Raw genomic sequence first — 17,227 nt, forward strand, 5'->3', positions numbered from 1 at the left:
CGTTGCAAACAGAGTGTCCCATGGTGGTGGTGGGGTTATGGTATGTTCAGGCATAAGCTACGGACAACAAACAGAATTGCATTTTATCGATGGCAATTTGAATGCAAAGAGATACCGTGACGAGATCCTGAGGCCCATTGTCATGCCATTAATTTGCCTCCATCACCTTATGTTTCAGCATGACAATGCACAGCCCCATATTGTTCAGGATGCGCTGTATGACAGCGTGTTCCAGTTCCAGACAATATCCAGCAACTTTGCACAGCAATTGAAGTGGAGTGGGACAACATTCCAAAGACCGGAATCAACAGCCTGATCAACTCTATACAAAGATGATGTGTAGCGCTGCATGAGGCAAATGGTGGTCAAACCAGATACTGACTGTTTTTCTGATCCACGCCCCTACTTTTTTAAAAAGATATCTGTGACCAGCAGATGCATATCTGTATTCCCAGTCTTGTGAAATACATAGATAAGGGCCTAATTTATTTATTTCAATTGACTGATTTCCTTATATGAATTGTAACTCAGTAAAAAAAAATATTGTTGCATGTTGCATTTATATTTTTATTCAGTATATATATTTTTCAAGCTGACGTGACACACATAATACTGTAATACTAGTAGCTTATATGTAGCGTAATAAAAACCTGCTGTGAGAAAAAGCAGGGGAATTGGATGAGCAATGATATGAAAAGCTTGAGCTTGACACCTTGATAAAGTAATTTCCTGATAATGGCTCACCAATCATTGTACTGGGCGACTTCAACTTCCTGATGCCGGACTTCATTTCAGTTCTTTGACTTCACCCTTTCCCAGTCCCCTCCCACTCACAAGGCAGGCAATGCGCTTGATCTCATCTTTACTAGAGGCTGTTTGCTTGGTAATGTCACTGCAACCCCCGTCCGTGCTTTTCTCTCCCTCTCTCCTCCAAACCTAACCACTCAGCCACTACTTAGTTACGCTATCACAATCTTCGCTCTCTCTCTTTCCCACTACTCTCTCCTCTCTATTCTATCATCTCTCCCTTCTGCTAAATCCTTCTCCCTCCTGTCTCCTCACTCTGCCTCCTCGACCCTACTCTCCTTCCTTTTCGCATCCTTTGACTCTCACTGTCCCCTTTCCTCCCAGCTGGCTTGACCCTCCCCTCCCGCTCCATGGCTGAGTGACTCACTGCGTGATAGAGTCCTCCATCGGGTCTGATACCAACAGTTCCCCGTGGGTGACCCGCAAAAAAAATCAGCTTGCGGGTGGAATGAAAATGTTCTTTGAACAATTATATCGAGGGCCGGAAAACATTTGAAATCAACACAATATTTTTACAAACCCAGGAGCTTGTTGTATTGTGAATTCCATTATGTGAGCAGGGAGGCAGACATATAGGCTACCAGACACGCACGCAGTGAGAGAGTATTGAGCAGGGAACTGTCAACATTATTTGTGTGGTGCTGAAACATTTTAATTTGTCCATGTGCAGAGCTTATGTTCCGTTCCTCCATGTGAGAATACATTGCCATGTTTACTTTCCCTGGCTAGCCTAGCTCACGCAAAAATGGCTAACGTAAGCATAGAAATAAAAAGAAAGGTTACGATGGGGGAATACAGAATCGTGGATACAAGTCCCGCGTGAGTGAAATCCCCGGTTTGTAAGGATTTTGGAGTCATTGTGGACATAGACAAAAAGACGGTAGATGGATAGCGTACACAGCCTTCAAAAAGTGCAAGCAGGTATTTGTTTACGATAATTCTGTTAATTATCAGTTAATAATTATTACATTAATGTAGGCGTTCGCTATTTTTTTTTACTTTATGAAGGACATATAAAGTTATAATCAGTACAGCTGGTAAAAGTTTGAGTAGGGTCTATTAGCCTACTAAATATATGTATTTTTGCAGCCTACATTCAATTCTAGGAATTGTTAATTTAAGTTTCAATGAAACGATTTTATTATTTTAACAATATTGATTGTAAAGGTCTTGTTTTGTTATCTCAGCTATAGGTTTTCATTAGGTAAGAAGGTTAACAAGAAAGCATTTTTTTCCAAAGCGATTTGTGTTGTCAATGTGCTACATCGCATTATGAAAAAAAATAAAATAGTGTTCTTAATTCCATGGCATGGTTTCCGTTTATCCAAATGTTGGGCCGCCTGATTGACCTCCACCCGAGTGGGACACCCGACAACCTGCCCACTCAACTCCATCCCCTCCTCCCTTCTTCTCTTCTGCCACCTCTGGTCTCTTGGCCTTCCCACCTCTAGGGGTGGTCAGCACCCACTCAGCCCAGTCAAAGCTCTTCTCTGTCCTGGCACCTCAATGGTGGAACGAGCTACCCCCGGACACTAGGACAGGAGAGTCCCCGCCCATCATCTTAAAACGTCTGAAACCCTACCTCTTCAAAGAATATCTTAAATAAGACATCGTTCTTACACCTCCCCACCACGCCATGCCCCCCCCCCCCCCACACACACACACACACAAATAACCTTCCACTTGCCTTTTCCCACTAGTACTGACTTTGCTGACAACTTATTTATTGAGGAAAAATGTACGTACTACGACTGCGATATGTGGTTGTCTCACCTAACTATCTTAGTAGGCTGGATGACCTTCCTGCAATCCCCTCCCTCCTCCAACCTTGAAACACACCATTTGCACAACATCAGCATAATCAAATACAATCAGACGTCAAAGCCACAGCGCCTGAGCAAATACGCATCGTGCCGGGATAAGCGGTGGATAACATTTGCAGATCCGAAGGCCAACAGAGAGGGGATGGTAATCTTTAAAGATCCAACATCATGCCTCCATGTGTGAGGTCCATGTACATATACATGTGTCTGTGTGTGTCTGTGAGCAGGGAGGCAATGTAGGCATATGATTATTCAAAATGGATTCTACTGGACGATGCCATGATGTATGTCTGGCATTTCAAACAGTTGGCACATACCAGTGTAGCAAAATATCACCTTCAGAAGGAAGACACTGTATTAGATAATACAAATGCTGCAATCATGCTTTAGACATGTCAATTCAGTTTCAGTTAAAATGTTGTGGATGACACTGTGGAGATTTGTGGAATATGTTCTGGAGCCCATGTCCCTACAGGATGAATGGCAAAAGTACTGCATGGTCGAGCTCTGACATTAAAATAATGATCCTGTACATCCTGAATGTCATATTTCATATACATCTATTGAAAACTTTACAAGATCTTTTGTGTTATTCAACATATCACCATGGTTGTGTAACAGTCCATTGTGAGGCTTCAAGAACATCTAATGTACACACATGGTTTGATGCCATTCCATTTGCTCCGTTAAAGCCATTATTATGAGCCGTCCTCCCTGAGCAGCCTCCACACTGCAGTGCATACTACCTTGACCACTCACAAAACTTGACCCCTGTATAAACCACAGACTGACAACACTTGTGGTGAACACCTCATTCATATTCAACTGCAGACAATAAAATACACTGAACTTCTGGATGGTCTTTCTTGTCCCCTTGTGATGACAGAACATTAGACAGTCCAACAGCGGGGTAAGCCAAGGGTCGTCATTCATGACTTGTTCACCCGGGTTAACAATACCTTGACACTATTATTCAGGAAGGGATAAAACAGAGTCAGAGGGGCAAGGAGCAACCTACCGTACGGTGGTGTCCATGCGGGAGACGGTGAGGTAGGCTGCCAGGTTGGCCGTGTAGGAGGAACATACGATGAGAGTGAAGAGCCACCAGCTGCCCATGACGATCCTCAGGGCCACAGAGCTCACCACGCTGTCCCCTCCTATAGAGGGGGAGAAAGGACTTGTCACTATCCAGGCTGGGTAGAAAGCAACAACAGTTATCAAGGGGTTGAGGATGAACAAGTAGTTGGTAAAGTGGGTGGATGTACAGTACCAGTCAAAAGTTTAGACACCCCTACTCATTCAAGGGTTTTCTTTATTATTACTATTTTCTACATTGTAGAATAATAGTGAAGACAACATAACTGTGAAATAACACATATGGAATCATGTAGTAACCAAAAAAGTGTTAAACAAATCTAAACATATTTTAGATTTTAGATTCTTCAAAGTAGCCATCCTTTGCCTTGATGACAGCGTTGTACACTTTTGGCATTCTCTCAACCAGCTTCACCTGGAATGCTTTCCAACTGTCTTGAAGGAGTTCGCACATATGCTGAGCACTTGTTGGCTGCTTTTCCTTCACTCTGCGGTCCAACTCATCCCAAACCATCTCAATTGGGTTGAGGTCGGGTGATTGTGGAGGCCAGGTCATCTGATGCAGCACTCCATCAATCTCCTTCTTGGTCAAATAGCCCTTACACAGCCTGGAGGTGTGTTGGGACATTGTCTGGTTGAAATACAAATGATAGTCCCACTAAGCGCAAACCAGATGGCGTATTGCTGCAGAGTGCTGTGGTAGCCATGATGGTTAAGTGTGCCTTGAATTCTAGATAATTCTAAATAAGTAACTGACAGTGTCACCAGCAAAGCATCATCACATCTCCTCCTCCATGCTTCACGGTGGGAACCACACATGCAGAGATCATCCGGTCACCTACTCTGCGTCTCACAAAGACATGACGGTTGGAACCAAAAATCTCCTATTTGGACTCAACAGACCAAAGGACAGATTTCCACCGGTCTAATGTCAATTGCTCGTGTTTCTTGGCCTAAGCAAGTCTCTTCTTCTTATTGGTGTCCTTTAGTAGTGGTTTCTTTGCAGCAAATCGACCATGAAGGCCTAATTCACACAGTCTCGTCTGAACAGTTGATGCTGAGATGTGTCTGTTACTTGCAGAGTTTGGGCTGCAATTTCTGAGGCTGGTAATTCTAATGAACTTATCTTCTACAGCAGAGGTAACTCTGGGCCTTCCTTTACTGTGGTGGTCCTCATGAGAGCCAGTTTTATCACAGTGTTTGATGGTTTTTGCGACTGCACTTGAAGAAACTTTAAAAGTTCTTGAAATTGTCCGGATTGACTGACCTTCATGTCTTAAAGTAATGCTGGACTGTCGTTTCTCTTTACTTATTTGAGCTGTTCTTGCCAACATATGGTCTTTTACCAAATAGGGCTATCTTCTATATACCACAATTGATTGGCTCAAACCATTAAGAAGGAAAGAAATTCCACAAATTAACTTTTAACAGGGCACCCCTGTCAGTTGAAATGCTTCCAGGTGACTACCTCATGAATCTGGTTGAGAGAATGCCAAGAGTGTTCAAAGCTGTCATCAAGGAAAAGGTAGGCTACTTTGAAGAATCTCAAATATAAAATATACTTGTTTGGTTACTACATGCTTCCATATGTGTTATTTCATAGTTTTGATTTCTTCACTATTATACTACAATGTAGAAAATAGTAAAAATAAAGAAAAACCCTTGACTGAGTAGGTGTGTCCAAACTTGTGACTGACACTGTATATCAGAGGAGACTGGTGGGCGGAACTATAGGAGGACACATTTTCAGTTGAGGCTGGTATAGGAAGACTGGCTCATTGTAATGTATTGAATGGAATAAATGGAACGGTATCAAGACATCAAACATATGGAAACCACATGCTCGACTCCGTTCAATTTCTTACATGCCAGATGATAGAATGAGCCCATTCTCCTATAGCTCCTCCCACCAGCCCCCACTGATGTATATAGAAAATGCTGTGACAGAAATGCTTATATAAGGATCACTGAAGGGCTGAAGTCTGTTCACTGTCCCATAACACAATTGGCTGACAATATGCTGTGCTAAGAAAATGTATCCAGATTAGAGTGATTCACTTCAAAGGTTCCATAACTTTCAATGAAAAATGTGTTATGACGGACCATTGTTTTCCAATACAGTAAAAAGTGTCCACTTGAAATAGTGGGCAGTTGCAAAGAACCAACAGGACAGAGGCTCCCCATGTTTAATCCTTGGCTGTTAGGCTTAAAATGGTTCAACAGGCTCTCTGGCAGGAGGTAATTATAGATGCAGCTGAGGTTCAACAGGACTTGCTGACACACTCATTTATTTCCCTTTGCCAGTCTTGGATCCCAACCAACATATCCTTTTCTTCATTCAAAGGCACCTTTACTGTGCTCTTGTGAGCTTAACAAGCTTGTAATGCAATCACTATGCTATACGGACTGTATATCGCACACGTGTCCATGAGACATGTACGAGACAGCAACATAGGTGCAGAAACAGCTGTGTGGCCTTTTCCACTTCATATGCAACTTTATGAATGGTATTGTAACGCATAGGATCACTTTCATTACCTAAATCGGCTTACTGTTCATCCGAGCATTAGAAAGTATCAACATCTTATCATAAATAGTTTGTAAATAGTCACCGGATTTTTTTATGAATCATGCATTTTTAAATGTAATCGACAAACACATTCCAGCACATGAAAATGGTATGTTTCCCATAAAGTTTTTGAAACATACAAATTACACATTTGTTTTCTACTGTAAAATGGCCTGGGTTGCTTTAGATAAAAGCCAAATGAGTATGTAGGAGATTCCTCTGTACCTTGCTGTACAAATGCTCCATAGACTATCCAGATAGCACTGTGCAGGGAGTTGGACGCCTGGTTGGCGGGCTGCTGGTGTGGCACTGGAGGATTCTGGGTCCTCAGTGACTGAATCCTGCTTAGCAGGAATATGAGAACTCCAACCACGGGGATGGCTGCAGCAATACACCCCCACACGGCCAGGTCAAACGGAGCGAACAGCGAGAAGATGTTAATCTTCTCCTCCGGTTTCTTCAGCAGGATCCCCACAGAGTAGTCCATGTAGCGCTTACTGAAGTCCACCACGCTTTCCCGCTCCGGAGTGATAGTAATGGCAGACACGGCCAGGTCAGCTCTCTGTGGAGACAGACAGAGAATAAGTATAGCTAACATCCCCTGGTCGGTCAGGGATGAGCGGGGACTGAATTCAAGTGGAAACCGTAGTGGTCTCAAATGGCATTCTCTTCCTGGGGCTAATACAGCAGGTTGGTAGGTTTCACGGGTAATACAGAAAAGCTCACCTTGTTTATGAGCTCGCCGATCATTCCATTCCAGGAGCCGTTGGGCAGCTGCGAGCCGTACTTGCTGTCCGCCACCTGGTAGATCTCGTACTTGAAGCCCAGGATCTTAGCCAAGGCGTCGAGCACATCGATGGAGAATCCTTTGTACCGCTTAGGCTGACCAAGGATGTTTTCAGCAACCATGACAAATGGATCCTCCTACAAAATCAAACACAACATCAGATAGGAATGCTCACAACATGAATTCAGGTGCATGTGCTGAGTCAATGGTTATGTTTTAAGCAGCAGTGTTCAACACATTATTTTCAAGATGAACAGCATGGATACTGTTTCCAATTCACAGCACATGGATGGTAACACAGTCTCACAGTGTCAACAAGATATTCCTTACCAGTAGTGTTACTACTTTGACCGTTACTCCTTGCATGCCGTTCTCAATGCGACTCTCTTTCAGGCTTCCATTTAGACCATGGACTGAGTCCCATGTAGCCAGCTAAAAGAGAGAAAAGAGAGAGAGAGAGCGAGAGAGAGAAAGAAAGAGACACTTTCATAAATGTGTTCATAAAAAAAGTTCAACCATGTTTTTAGCAAAAAATAGACCAATCTCCTCTTGGCCTAATTCTATCTTTCAGGCTTCCAATCACACAGAATGAACCCCCAAAATCTCCACCAGACACCTTTCGATATTCCAACCAAAGAAAAGCTGATACTTAAGGATTCCTAAACCGTCTTAATTTAGGAACATGAAAAAGGCATTGAAGATCCCTCATTCCACCCCTTTACATGTTTAGTGAAGGTGATAGATGGAATGGAACATGACGGTCATCTAGGTAACAGCTGACTGAGGCAGTGCCGTGCTAATGCACAGAGGAATAGTTCAAAGTTAAAGAAAAATTAATAAAATAATAATTCAACATATTTCCCTCTTGATCTCCTCAAACGCTATAGTGTGTGTGTGTGTGTGTGTGTGTGTGTGTGTGTGTGTGTGTGTGTGTGTGTGTGTGTGTGTGTGTGTGTGTGTGTGTGTGTGTGTGTGTGTGTGTGTGTGTGTCTCATGCAACCATGTTTGATACTGGTGAGAAATCTGAAATCTGCTTAGCTCAGGTAACATGCTGATTCATTGATTACTTGATATGACATGTGTTTTCTGACTGCATGGCCAGATGGACTAGTCCTCTGGCTGAAATTAAATGCAAGCAGGGAGGGTTGGGCTCACTGGTCAAGTTGAAACTGTACAGACCACCTCTATATGTGGTTCATGGATACCAAATACTCTTATCCGGGATTACATACATTATAAAGAAGTCCATTCACAGGCTGTGTGTGTGTGTGTGTGTGTGTGTGTGTGTGTGTGTGTGTGTGTGTGTGTGTGTGTGTGTGTGTGTGTGTGTGTGTGTGTGTGTGTGTGTGTGTGTGTGTGTGACCCATCATCACCCCAGCAATAACGGTTGATTAAACTCATATCATTTTATGAACAATTTCACACACTTATTCAAAAATCAGATTCATTTACTCTGGGTAACAGTGTGAAGTTAATAACCAACATAATCCTCAGCCTAATGTCATAATTATGCTATTTAACGTACCATGTAGGATAATTGTTATTTTACAGCACTCCCATGCATAGAGGCATGCAGTATACAAACATAAACAAGCATAGGGAGATATACAAATGCACAAACACTCAGATATAAACCCTACATATGTACAATCTGTTGCAGGAGAACTGTCCTGCAATGCTGGAAATGTAAACGTGTAATGTATATGAAGTTTAAAAAGGCTTCTGAAGTTTGTCATTTCCAATTTGAAATTTCAGACTTGATTTTCCCTTACAAAAAATGTATTCATTAATTATAATCCACATAATAATTCAAATGTCCTGTTGTTGCTTGATAATGTTCCTGCTGTAGCAAACTGGCTCAAATTAAGATCCTACATCTGTACACATCCCATCACTCTAGAGATGTTTACTAAACTATGTTACAGCACAATATCAATTACCATCAATATCAACAGCCAGTGAAAACATCACTGTGTGTGTATCATCATCATGGTAACCATCTTACATGTAAAGGGTACCATGATTTCTTTCTATACTTACCGTATATAATCCTTTTCAGTAGGATGAATGTGGATGAGCTAGCCTCACAGGCCCATAAAGAAAGGCTAACTGGGAAAACATGGCTTCCCCATGAACAGCCTGAGGCCAGAGAGAATATCTGAAGCAGCTGTCTTCTTGGTGATCTCTAAATCGTTAGGGATTTCTTCATTATGTACATTAGGGCCTATAGCACTACGGAATTGTTATGGCCACATTTTTATGTTTTAGCTCTCCTCTCGGAAGTGGACAATACTAATGAAACTGGTTGTGAGTATGATTACTATTATTTTATTTATTTAATTAATTGAATCAATTAACCCTCTAAGCCAGAGGCACAGGGAAAATTATACATTTTAAATTAAATCAGCTGCCCTTTAAAGTGTATCACATTTTCAGTGATTCACTTTAAATTATGTTATTGGCATCAAGCCAAATTTATTCTGTCATGCATGCCCTGTAGTCACATTACAAGCTGTAACTTATTCATCGAAAGGAAGTGAGTTTTCTTGAAGGAAAAAGACATGGTTCTCAGTAGACTGAAACAGCTAAAAATGGCTGTGGAAAGCAGGGTCCTGAACCATAGAGAAATCAGTGGCTCTGTAGCCTACTGCTTTAAACCCATGACAGTCTCACTTCATAAAGTCAATATTCATTCCAACCCCAGTGACAAGGTCAGGCCTTAACAACAAAGAAGGCCTCATAATAATGGTGGTAAGGAAACGGCATCAATCATCAAACCAGAGCAGATGGATCACTTGTCAACGGAGTTTTATATATGGCTTTTATTGTGACCCACCATGTTGAACTTTATAATCTTTATCGACCCGGGTACATGTCAATCTGCACATGAATGGCTGCTTCTGGTTTTGGCCTCGGAAGGGAACTCCACTGTGGCCCTGTGATGTTGTGTCAGACTCTAGGGTTCTAACAGCTGTTTGAACACAAATCATGATGAACTCTGTGCACATAGAATCTCAGAAATGTGCAAAGGACAGAATATAATTTCATGTTTTAAGAGGAAAGTCCCTTCTGCTTGGTTTTCGCATACCAATTGTCATCATTAACCCCTAGCATTGTACTGCACACCACTGACACTCAGTTGGGCCATGATAGTACTATTTCCTGTTCTACTGGAAGACCAAAATCCTTCTTTAGTATGGGAGTGCTCTTTTATTTTTTTAAGGAGTGACATTTTATTGGATAAAACTGAGGTTGAGGGGCACGATAGAGGAGAGAGTGTGCTGAAATAGCAATAGTCCGGATTCAAACCCATGCTCCAGCTGTGATCCGGAGGCAGCGGCTTAGACCGCTAGACCACCCCTAGGCCACAGGGAAGGCTCTTTTTGAGCAGCAGTCAGGCCAGACAAATCTGTGTCTGTACAGCATCCTGTCCTCAAGGTGGATGGATCAATGGTGGGTCAACGCGTCGTCAGTCATGCGCTTCCATGCATCCCTCTTCCCTTTGTAAAAATGTCAGGCCTCTCAGTCAACTGTGGCGTTGCTTTGAGTGGGTGGGGGAGCTAAATGCCACCGCTTGACACCTGCTGTGTCCATCCCCAATACATATCCTTTCACAGAGATGATCTAAAAACTGCTCGAGGCTGAGAGGGTACTGGTGTGACTATCTGTCAGGACAGCTGTACTGCATGTCAATGTATCACACTCATGCCTGCTGGCAAATGTTTCACGGGTGATCAAAATGACATTGATGTTTTGATGGATTACGGCTATGACAGAGAAGGTAGTTGCCTGGATTAATGTACATGAGTTGATAATGATTTAATAACATGCTAGGGGGAATTACGAATATATTTGTCATTCTTGAAGAAATAAAATCACAAAATTTTTTAGTAATGGTTAATGGAAATAGACAGGCTTTGTCAGTGTTGGTTATATCATGTTTGTTTACAAGAGGCTAACCTATAGTGAATGATTAAATGGCTCCCTTAGCCACATGGCAGCGCTGCTAAAGTTAGCATCAGGTACAATGTAGCGCAATCCTTCTCTAACAATGCAGCAGGAAATCAGTCAGCGTGCCTTAATTTCGAGCTATAAAATGCATGGAGCTTAAAAAGCAACATCAACTCTGCTCTCCGCATCCTCGGAAAGCCCCCAGAAACAGAATAAAAATATTCTGTTGACGCATTCTTGGTGAATCCTCTCCTGTGTATTTCATTATTAGACTGTCTGCCTCTGATGTTTGAATCTCCACAGAAAGTTTTTTCTCTAGAGACAGTTCAAAGAAAACCATCTCTAACTAAGTAATTAGTGTATGGCAAGGATTTAAATTATTAGAACGCCTGGTGGTTCTTTGTTCGTTTAAATGCAGGCGGGGGAAGAAAAATAACAATACTGCTACCATCAATAGACGTGGCCTAAATGCGTTGTTTATTTCTTCCTCATTAGCGCAATGCAAATTATTGCAGATTTAAATTTGAATTGATCAGGGACGTTGAATATCACATGTATTATGGTGAATTTAAACTCATTATTGGGCTTTCATTTAATTCCAAAGTACCACAAGCCAATCCTGGTCACAATGTTCAGACCTAGCTCAACTCGTCAAGAAAAAACACACAATATCATTAAAGACTAATAGCGAAAAATCTACAATATCCTATGTCATTATTTTCGTATACTTATTACTTGGGGTTTCTGAATAGCAAATTGTTATTGCGAGGGATTGAAATTATCATGAAAGCCCTGCTTTTTCATCTCTTTTGTAATGGATTCATTTCAGAAGGACTTCTATTCAGCCGAATCCCTTTATGTTCCAAATGACTGTCTGTGTAATTCAGCTCCGCTCCAGCTCCTCTCCAGCTCCGCTTGCTTGTTAGTGGGCAGAGCCGCCACTGTAACAAGCCTAACAGGCACAAGAGAGCCAGGAGGATCCCTGTCTACCTTATCAAAGTCGTGCTACAAGCCGATAAGCCCCCTTCGTCTTTCAAATGGCCCACTGCTGGATCTCTATCTCTGTATTTCTCAATTGATAGACCAACAAAACACCTCTGTACAGAGACCGTCTGACACACTGGTGTCTCCCATGTCCCATCCACCCTCTCCTTTAACCCCCATCACAAACTTTATCACTGTGTCAAACCAAAGGAGATTACACCTCTATGTCCTGGTCGAGATCTAATCACCAGGCCAAAAACCACCGGTGGGATCCATTCTTGATCTGTGGCTGAGTGAGCCATGTTGTGCTTTACTATCTCTCCCAGTCGGGAGTCCCCGCAATGCAGACATGAGGCAACTCTGGCCTGTCTGCTCAACACAGCTCTACTACACCACACTGCATGGTACCTGCTAGCCAGCCTAGTCGCAACAAAGCCAGTCATTGCGTGATGTGAATGCTACTTGCAGGACTTAAAGCCAAAATCACTTTGGCTGCACTCGGTACTAGTCTCACACTGTGAGCAACATTTAGGTTACACCAGTGACGTCACAGCTTAATTTTTCAACAGATAAATATCGACTGATAAATAGAATTGAAGAGCTATCCAAGTTTTGCGTACATTGTCTGTACGGTAGAGTAGTGGTTATGGTGGTTGCTCCCCAAACCAGAGTTTGAGAGTATTAGTCCCACTGTAGCTCAGTTGGTAGAGCATGGTGCTTGCAATGCCAGGGTTGTGGGTTTGATTCCCACGGGGAGCCAGTATGTAAAAATGTATGCACTGTAATTCGCTCTGGATAAGAGCATCTGCTAAAATGTAATGTAAAATGTTTTTCATAACGGAGGTGCCAATCCTTGTATTGAATCGCCGTTATTGTTCTGAAAATACGGCTCAGTTTTTCAAACCAATTGTAATAAAGGGATAAGCATTATTGCACGTTACTTAGGGAAATGAGAACGCATCGTTAGTGAGTGTCGTAACTTTTACAGATACAAGATAAATTAGGCTAATTATTAGTCAGCTCGTTAACCCCTCTTAGTCTTCCGTCCTAATGGCCTTGTCGCAATCCCGAAAGGTTAATGGCAGTAAGGAGAGGATGTTGTAGGGACGTTCTACTATTTAACCAGTTCTTGCCAAGCTTGGGTATATTGATGAGTATATTGTATATTGATGTGTATAGTGTATATTGATGTGTATAGTGTATATTGATGTGTAGTGCATATTGATGTGTATAGTGTATATTAATGTGTATAGTGTATATTGATGTGTATATTGATGTGTATATTGATGTGAATAGTGCATATTGATGTGTATAGTGTATATTGATGTGTAGTGTATATTGATTTGTATATTGATGTTTAGTGTATAATGATGTGTATATTGGTGCATATTGACGTGTACATTAATGCGTAGTGTATACTGATGTGTATATTGATGTGTAAATTGATGTGTATAGTGTATATTGATGTGTATATTGTATCTTGATGTGTATATTGATGTGTATATCAATGTATAGTGTATATTGATGTGTATATTGTTATGTGATGTATGTTCATGTGTATATTGATGTGTATATGTATGTGTATAGTGTATATTGATGTGTATAGTGTATATTGATGTGTATATTGATATGTGGTGTATATTAATGTGTATATTGATATGTATATTGATGTGTATATTGATGTGTACATGTATGTGTATAGTGTATATTGATGTGTATAGTGTATATTGATGTGTACAGTGTATATTGATGCATATTGATGTGCATATTGATGTGCATATTGATGTGTATAGTCTATATTGATGTGTATAGTGTATTATGATATGTATATTGATGTGTATAGTGTATATTGATGTGTATAGTGTATATTGATGTGTATAGTGTATATCGATGTGTACAGTGTATATTGATGTATATTGTTTATATTGATGTGCATATTGATGTGTATAGTCTATATTGATGTGTACAGTAGGGAGAACAAGTATTTGATACACTGCCGATTTTGCAGGTTTTCCTACTTACAAAGCATGTAGAGGTCTGTAATTTTTATCATAGGTACACTTCAACTGTGAGAGACAGAATCTAAAACAAAAATGCAGAAAATCACATTGTATGATTTTTAAGTAATTAATTTGCATGTTATTGCATGACATAAGTATTTGATACATCAGAAAAGCAGAACTTAATATTTGGTACAGAAACCTTTGTTTGCAATTACAGAGATAATACGTTTCCTGTAGTTCTTGACCAGGTTTGCACACACTGCAGCAGGGATTTTGGCCCACTCCTCCATACAGACCTTCTCCAGATCCTTCAGGTTTCGGGGCTGTCGCTGGGCAATACGGACTTTCAACTCCCTCCAAAGATTTTCTATTGGGTTCAGGTCTGGAGACTGGCTAGGCCACTCCAGGACCTTGAGATGTTTCTTACGGAGCCACTCCTTAGTTGCCCTGGCTGTGTGTTTCGGGTCATTGTCATGCTGGAAGACCCAGCCACGACCCATCTTCAATGCTCTTACTGAGGGAAGGAGGTTGTTGGCCAAGATCTCACGATACATGGCCCCATCCATCCTCCCCTCAATACGTTGCAGTCGTCCTGTCCCCTTTGCAGAAAAGTATCCCCAAAGAATTATGTTTTCACCTCCATGCTTCACGGTTGGGATGGTGTTCTTGGGGTTGTACTCATCCTTCTTCTTGCTCCAAACACGGCGACTGGAGTTTAGACCAAAAAGATCTATTTTTGTCTCATCAGACCACATGACCTTCTCCCATTCCTCCTCTGGATCATCCAGATGGTCATTGGCAAACTTCAGACGGGCCTGGACATGCGCTGGCTTGAGCAGGGGGACCTTGCGTGCGCTGCAGGATTTTAATCCATGACGGCGTAGTGTGTTACTAATGGTTTTCTTTGAGACTGTGGTCCCAGCTCTCTTCAGGTCATTGACCAGGACCTGCCATGTAGTTCTGGGCTGATCCCTCACCTGATCCCTCATCATGATCATTGATGCCCCACGAGGTGAGATCTTGCATGGAGCCTCAGACCGAGGGTGATTGACCATCATCTTGAACTTCTTCCATTTTCGAATAATTGCGCCAACAGTTGTTGCCTTCTCACCAAGCTGCTTGCCTATTGTCCTGTAGCCCATCCCAGCCTTGTGCAGGTCTACAATTTTATCCCTGATGTCCTTACACAGCTCTCTGGTCTTGGCCATTGTGGAGAGGTTGGAGTCTGTTTGATTGAGTGTGTGGACAGGTATCTTTTATACAGGTAACGAGTGGAGAACAGGAGGGCTTCTTAAAGAAAAACTAACAGGTCTGTGAGAGTCGGAATTCTTACTGGTTGGTAGGTGATCAAATACTTATGTCATGCAATAAAATGCAAATTAATTACTTAAAAATCATACAATGTGATTTTCTGGATTTTTGTTTTAGATTCGGTCTCTCACAGTTGAAGTGTACCTATGATAAAAATTACAGGCCTCTACATGCTTTGTAAGTAGGAAAACCTGCAAAATCGGCAGTGTATCAAATACTTGTTCTCCCCACTGTATATTGATGTGTATATTGATGTATATAGTGTATATTGATGTGTATATTGATATATAGTGTATATTGATGGACTATAGATATAGCTTATAGGTGGGCTATGTACAGGTGCAGTGATCTGTGAGCTGCTCTGACAGCTGGTGCTTAAAGCTGGTGAGGGAGATAAGTGTTTCAAGTTTCAGAGATTTTTGTAGTTCGTTCCAGTCATTGGCAGCAGAGAACTGGAAGGAGAGGTGGCCAAAGTAGGAATTGGCCCTGGGGGTGACCAGTGAAATACACCTGCTGGAGCGCGTGCTACGGGTGGGTGGTGCTATGGTGACCAGCAAGCTGAGATAAGGCGGGACTTTACCTAGCAGGGTCTTGTAGATGATCTGGAACCAGTGGGTTTGGCGACGAGTATGAAGCGGAGGCCAGCCAATGAGAGCATACAGGTCGCAGTGGCGGGTAGTATATGGGGCTTTGGTGACAAAACGGATGGCACTGTGATAGACTGCATCCAATTTGTGAGTAGGGTGTTGGAGGCTATTTTGTAAATTACATCACTGAAGTCGAGAATCGTATAGTCTATATTGATGTTTATATTGCTGTGTATAATGTATATTGATATATGATGTATATTGATGTGTATAGTGTTTATTGATGTGGATATTGCTGTGTATACTGGTGTGTATATTGATGTGTATAGTGTATATTGATGTGTATAGATGTGTATACAGGGTCATCTGTGAAAAGGTTAAATTAAACAATTCATGATTAACACATACAGAGGCTTTCACTTCCTCGTCTTCGACCTCCTTGCTTCCCACACCCAACTGTGGCGAGCTTGAACTGTAACGCTTGGACTTAATTCTGGGGATTACTAAGAATATACAGTATGTACAGTGCATTCGGAAACTATTCAGAACTCTTGACTTTATCCATATTTTGTTACATTACAACCTTATTCTAAAATGGAAGCAATATATTTTTTTCTCTTCAATCTACACACAATACCCCATAATGACAAAGCAAAAACAGGTCTTTAGAAATGTTTGCAAATGTATATAAAAAAACCTGCGATACCTTAATTACATCCTTTGCTATGACACTCGAAATTGAGCTCAGGTGCATCCTGTTTCCATTTATCATCCTTGAGATGTTCCTACAACTTGATTGGAGTCCACCTGTGGTAAATTCAATTGATTTCACATGATTTGGAAAGGCAAACACCAGTCTATATAAGGTCCCACAGTTGACATGGCAGAGCAAAAACCAAGCCATGAGGATGAAGGAAATGTCCATAGAGCTCCAAGACAGGATTGTGTCGAGGCACAGATCTGGGGAAGGGTACCAAAAAATGTCTGCAGCATGGAAGGTCCCCAAAAACACAGTGGCCTCCATCATTCTTAATGGAAGAAGTTAGGAACCACCAAGGCTCTTCCTAGAGCTGGTCACTCTGACAGAGCTCCAGAGTTTCTCTGTGGAGATGGGAGAACATTCCAGAAGGACAACCATCTCTGCTGCATTCAACCAGACAGGCCTTTATGGTAGAGAGGCCAGCCACTCCTCAGTAAAAGGCACATGACAGCCTGCTCGGAGTTTGCCAAAAGGCACCTAAAGGACTCTCAGACCATGAGAAACAAGATTGTCTGGTCGGATGAAACCAAGATTGAACTCCTTGGCCTGA

At 41.7% G+C, this 17,227-nt stretch overlaps 1 protein-coding gene across 2 annotated transcripts in view; it reads right to left on the bottom strand.

Moving 5' to 3' along the window:
* Window positions 1-17,227, bottom strand: part of grid1b (glutamate receptor, ionotropic, delta 1b) — a 414,815-nt gene that overhangs the window by 29,586 nt on the left and 368,002 nt on the right. For both annotated transcript variants that reach the window (XM_029705848.1, XM_029705837.1), the window contains exons 9-12: window positions 7,412-7,513; window positions 7,021-7,218; window positions 6,520-6,856; window positions 3,649-3,787 (exon numbers count right to left, since the gene is read on the bottom strand). In XM_029705848.1, the coding sequence (XP_029561708.1) occupies window positions 3,649-3,787; window positions 6,520-6,856; window positions 7,021-7,218; window positions 7,412-7,513 (776 nt within the window). The remainder of the gene's footprint in view (window positions 1-3,648; window positions 3,788-6,519; window positions 6,857-7,020; window positions 7,219-7,411; window positions 7,514-17,227) is intronic.

Source organism: Salmo trutta, chromosome 2 (genome assembly GCF_901001165.1).
Source record: "Salmo trutta chromosome 2, fSalTru1.1, whole genome shotgun sequence".
Lineage (NCBI taxonomy): Eukaryota > Metazoa > Chordata > Actinopteri > Salmoniformes > Salmonidae > Salmo > Salmo trutta.